The 6,000-nt window shown below is 35.5% G+C and overlaps 1 protein-coding gene across 6 annotated transcripts in view; it reads left to right on the top strand.

The window, feature by feature from the left end:
• Positions 1 to 660: 660 nt before the first annotated feature.
• LOC118448141 (uncharacterized) overlaps positions 661 to 6,000 on the top strand; it is a 136,643-nt gene continuing 131,303 nt past the window's right edge. For 2 of the 6 annotated variants that reach the window (XM_085656904.1, XM_085656901.1), the window contains exon 1: positions 786 to 2,310. In XM_085656904.1, the coding sequence (XP_085513030.1) occupies positions 2,223 to 2,310 (88 nt within the window). In that variant the 5' untranslated portion in view covers positions 786 to 2,222. Of the gene's footprint in view, positions 690 to 784; positions 2,311 to 6,000 lie in introns of those variants that run through there. The other 4 variants (XM_085656898.1, XM_085656900.1, XM_085656899.1 and 1 more) reach the window with 4 other exon arrangements.

Below are 6,000 nucleotides of genomic sequence, written 5' to 3'. Positions count from 1 at the left end.
AGTGTTGTTTTCAAAAGATGTCTGCCGACATTTCTGTATCATTCAATATTATTATTTCACTGCGCTCAATTATTATCCATTTCGATAGTCATTGATAAGTTCATAGATGTAACGACAAAAGAAAAACAAAAGATAAAAAGAAAGAAAGTTGAGACGACGAATTTGCCACATATGCAAAAGATATAAACAAAAGATATAAAAAAAGAAAAGAAAAACGACAAATCTTTATATAATTAACTTGGCCTGCGTTGTAAAAATCTCGATCTTAGATCCATCGTTTCAATACAATTATCGTTCAATTATTTTTTTCAATTATCGTTCGTTTCATTTCCATACCATTTATCCTTCAAAGAAATGTCGATACTCTAGACTCGAATAAAAAGTATTTCATCCTTTCGAGAAAAGAGGGTTAAGTTTTGTACGGGGTCACGATCATCTTTTTCCCGCGCGCGTGAGTGTTTAACGTATCTTCGATGCCTAGAAAAGAAAGAGGAGAAGGGTTAGGCGAGGCTGGGAGAAACGTTGCCGCGAGATAGGTGAGGACCAGTGGTGGGGGGAAAGCGCGACGATTGGTCGAGAGCGTGGGGTGGGTACGGGTCGTGTGAATCGTGACGTCACGCGTCGCCTGCTTTGAAATCGGCCAGGCAGTCAGTCGCGCGGCGAACTTCGTGGCGTGCGTCTGTTGATTAGTTTGTGTCCTGTTTATATATCTCTCTTTCTCTCTCTCTCTCTCTCAATTATTATCCATTTATTTATTTATCTATCTATGTGTCTTTTTTGTTCCTTTTATCTTTTTTTCTCTTTCTCTCTCCTTCTCTCTTCTTTTTTACTCTATTTCTCTCTTTCTATCTCGTTTCGTCTCGTGTTTTAGCCTCGTTTTTCGAGTTTCTCCAAACTCGATCACATTGAACGAACGAAAATATCGTAGAAGAGTCTCCCTTTGCTCATCCTCCCTCTCCTCCCTCTCCCTCCCCCCTCTCTCTTTCTACTCCTGTCGGATTACTTGATTTTTATCTAGAACGATCTTTTATACGAATCTTCTCGATTACATACGTACATATATATATATATTTTTTTCTTTATTGGTTTCTTTCGAGAAGTGCGAAAAATCGTCCGTGAAACTTCGTACGCTTTTCACGAAAGTTTTTCACGTTAAAAGGTCGAGGAAAAGAAGGAGTAGGAGGTGGAGGAGGTGAAGGAGGAGAAGGAAGAAAAAGAAGAGAACCACGTGACCAGAAAGAATCGAAGAACACCACGAACAAATCCTTAGAGAGAGAGAGAGAGAGAAAGAAAGAGATTCCGAGGAAGAGAAAAAAAAGAAAGAGATAAGGAAGAGAAAGAGAAAGAAAGAGAGAGAGAGAGAGAGAGAGAGCTAGCTTCGTATTCTCTAGACGACGAGAAGAGCTCACAGCTGGCAAGAAGGATTAGAGGAAGAGTTACTGTGAGATCAAAGGAAGAGAAGAGAAGGAGAAGGATAATCTAGTGATATATGTACGATCGATAAAAAAAAAAAGAAAACCGTCAGTAATACGTACGTACGGATCTTCGATCGATCGACCGATCGATTGGAAACTCGAACAACGTGTTTTGTGTGTTGATTGTTATTTATTAGTTACGTGCGTGTTAGAGAGATATTGTGTATGTGTGTATGATGTGTGTTATAACATGTTAATGAAGAAGCACAGCGAATACAGTGATTCGAGTGACGATTGAGTACTCGTTCTTGTGAAAATTAATATATAATAAAGAATTAGAAAAAGGATAGAAAACAGTCTATATATGTATATACACACGTGCGTGCACACGTATCACACACTCGCACCACACTTGTATATATTTATACGTAAATCTCTTACATCTTTGCCTCTTCTCTTAGTGTTTTTATTATTATTATTATTATAATAATAATTATATTATTATTAAGGAGAGAAAGAGAGAGAGAAAGAGCTCTTTCTCTTTCATACATATACACACATATATACATACATAAGTACATACATTCTTACAACTTCATCCTCACGAGATCGTATATCAGAGTCTGAAGAGAGATCGAAATGGGAGTGGTACTGATGCTGCTGCTGTTGCTGGTGCGCGGATTCGTTCGAGGTTAACCGATCACTCGGTGCCTTCTCGCGCCTGGCTGCTACTCTCGAGTGGATCCTCTCGAAGGGTAATTAGTTATTGGACGTACGAGAAGAGTTGCTCTCCTTCTACATCGTCGCATGTCCCTCCTTGTCGTCATGCTGACCGTCACGTTGTTGCTATTCTTCCTGCTACTTGGCTGTCCGATTGCCCGTGCGGATAATTTAGGTAAGTTACATTAATATTAGTTTTTATCTTATCATTTTGAAAATATCGGCGATATTGAGAATAGTAGTGTTGTATAACGGGTATGAGATTAAAAAGGGAATTTAAAATTTCTACGTGAAAGAAATTGAGATATAATATTGCTTGTCATTTTTCAAAAAGAATATTATTATCTATGCTCTTTTTTTTTTCTCTCGTCATTTCCATATCACATGTAAGTTGCATAGAAATCATATTTTTCAAGATCGATTATTCTCACGACGATCTTTTTATTCCTGTTGACTTTTTTACTTCTTACATTCGACAGCCATACGTCAAAATGTTATACGTGTAAAAATAGCGTGGTATTAAGACGTTACCTTTTTGTTCTTTTTCTTCTCTATCTTTTGTTTATTTTTTTTTTTTTACGAACAAGTAATGTAAAGAATAAAAAAAGCTATTTATGTGAGGGATAAAGACGAACATGTGAAAAGAAAAGAAAAGAAAAGAAAACAAATGTATGATAATGAATCTTGGGAATGGTTTCAACAAATCTTCTTACAATTACTATAATACTAAGATCGTTATTATAGTTCGAAAAAACTTTTTCAATAACTTGTTTGTTCTCTTTTTAATACAGACGTTATCGTTTATATTTTATATTTACGAAATAATCGATATTTTCGAGTACGTTATCACGGACGAAAAAAAACTTATTTTTTTATTTCCTTTTTAATTATTATTATTAATCAGTATTTTCGTTTGATCGGAAAAAGAAAACAACAAAACATGGGTGATATAGACAGACATAAGCATATGTACATACATACATACATACATATATTACATAAAAAGTTACGTAAAAGATCGTAAATAAACGTTGATGGAGAATATCGCCATTTACGAGTTGCTTTTCTAGAAGAAAGAAAAAAGGATACTTTCGATCGAACAAAGACTTCTATGATACGCTCTACGCAAGCGATCGACTTTTCAACGGCGCTTATTATGGATGAATCTCTCTTTCTATGTAAATATGTGTTATATATGTACACATATATATGTGGTTAGTTATGCGTATAAACATTTTCTTCGAATCAGACTGAACAATCTCTGAAAGAATTTATTTCGTCTATTGCCGACATAGAAGCTTAAATTCATCTTCGTCCGGCGAGTATGAGCAGGATAAATAAAAAAAGAAAAAAAGAGAAAAAAAAGCAAAGTCAACGACACACTCGGACAAACTGTGTTATGATTTCTACGTCTAACGCTTTCTTTTCGATGACTTTTCTTTTTGTCGTAGAACGTAAAAATGCCGTAACGTTTTCAACGTGCTTTTTCCTGTTATTGAAGAAGTACTAAATCGTCGTCGTCGTCGTCGTCGTCGTCGTCGTCGTCGTCGTCGTCGTCGTCAACATCTACGTCGACGTCGAGATTCTTTCTCTCGCTTAGAAGACGAAGAAGCTCTTTGCGAAGGTTCTTCTTTTGGAGGCTAACGATCGGACTTATGTTAGAACATACACAAAAGGAACGAAAGAAAGAAAAACGCGTATATATTTCACGACAGAGAAATAAAAGAATCTACGAGAAATAGATTCGATATATATATATATATATATATATATATATATATAAATATATATATATACACATATGCACATCTTACATACATAGATATATAACTATCGTGTATGCATAAGAAAGGAATCATTCGATATCAGTAAAGTGTAACATTTTCTGTAGTTGCCAATCTTTCTTTCGATCTTTTTTTTTTTCGTTTATGTTTTTGGTCTTTTCTTTCTTTCTTCCTTTCTTTCTTTTTTTTTTTTTATTTTTGTAAACAAGTATAGCAGCATTGTTTCTCAAGTTTTATTTGTGTTATCACACGATCACCACGTTTATTTTAATATAGATATAATCGAGAGAAGAGGAGTATTTCTCCTTCGGTAATAAGTTTCTACGTCTCTCTTCTACAAAGTAAGTTGAAATATTGAATTTAAATTTTTCTCCCTGATCCTTTATGTATCTCACGGGAAAAGTTACTTTGGAAATTTATCGAGACATAGTTTTTTCTTTTCTTTTTCTTTTTCTTTTTTTTCCTCTCTTTAATTAACTATATGTCTTAAATCTATGTAATGGATCTTGTTAGAGAATAAATATGAATTAAGCTCTTTGTGTAAGGTCATGTAAAATTTCGAAGTCACACAGACTATTTTAGCGTCACGAAAGTATCAGTTAGTTCGTATTCTGAGAGTTAATATTTGCTATAATCCTAAGTTATACTTAGTGTAGTATGTATTATTATACTAATCATAAGTAACATTATATAAGTTTCCTTCCTTCTTCTTTTTTTTTTTTTTCTTTTTTTTCATATTATATAACTTGTTTTCTTAAACACAAAAAAATATGCTTATTATTTAGAAGATGTATTTTTAATGTTGTAATATTAAAATTCTTTTCTTTATACAGTATTATAGCATCGTTCTTTTTTTTTTTTTTGCTTCCTGACTTTTCTGTATTTTTTCCTAAGAAAATAAAAATGAGAGAGAGAGAGAGAGAGAGAGAGAGAGAGAGAGAGAGAGTGAATGAGTGATTGAAAAGATTAGGGAAAACGCGATTAGATGCGAGAGATCGAGATCGAGATCGAGATTCGACCCCTTGAAGAGATAGGCACCTTTTAGTGGTACACTTCGTCTGCCTGCCAAGAGCGTACCAACCTTACGACAATTAGGATAATTATGCGCTTAATTATGTTAAACCCGCATCTCTCTTCTCTTTCTCTTCCTCTCTTACTCTCTTGTTCGTCTTGAAACTTTATGTGAGAAGGGATGCATGTTCGAGTCAACGAGCCAGAAACATCGTTACCCGTTTCGTGATAAATTCTCTCCAGTAATATATCCAAATCGATTAAATCTTCAACGGATTTTGCATCAACAACAACGATCTTCGTTAGTTTCTCTTTCGGAATGGAAAGTAAAGATTCCCCTTTGGATAGTTTATGTTAGCTCGTGGAACTTTCCTATGAAGGAGCAAGGACGAAAGGAGTAGAGGGAAAGTTAGTCAAACTAGTCCCATGCGAGTTTAGAAAGAGATTAAGAGAGGAAAGAAGCGTGAGTTTGGGCATCTCGTATGGTTCGTGGAGGCGACAAATAGCTGCGAAGAGAGGCACGTAATTACCGTCGTAAATCCGTCCTACTGTCGCAAATGTAAAACGAATAGAAATAGAGAAATAGATAGAAAGATAGAGATAGAGTGAGAAAGAGAAAGGGAAGGAGAGAGAGAGAGAGAGAGATGGAACAAGAGTAGTAAGTATAATATGGTAGAAAAATGGAGAGGTATGTTAAGGGTCTCTCTCTTTTTCTCTCTCCTCTCTCTCCTCTCTCTCTCTCTCTCTTTCTGTGGGTGTGTGTGTGTGTGTGAGATCAATTTCGCGAGAGAAAGAGAGAGAATATCTTCTATTTCGAAGATGGCACTTTATCGATAGTACTTTAAGAGAAAGAAAGAAAGAGAATTGGAGCTGCTCGTAAATTCCTATTATAATTGGCGAGATATCTCTAAGACGTAAGAAAATTGTGATTGTCGAGTTTGTTTGAAAAACTTGGCGCCATCTCCATAAATCGTTCGGTTGGGTTGAGCTGACGCGTTGAGCGATGGCCTCTTTTCGCGATGGGAGTCGTCGAAACGCTCGCCGTTTGAATGCAAAAACGATGAGAAGGG

This window comes from Vespa mandarinia, chromosome 5, assembly GCF_050613455.1.
Source record: "Vespa mandarinia isolate Hongniang chromosome 5, ASM5061345v1, whole genome shotgun sequence".
Classification (NCBI taxonomy): Eukaryota; Metazoa; Arthropoda; class Insecta; order Hymenoptera; family Vespidae; genus Vespa; species Vespa mandarinia.
The sequence above is the reverse complement of the archived record's forward strand: the minus strand, read 5'-3'. Positions and strand labels throughout refer to the sequence as shown.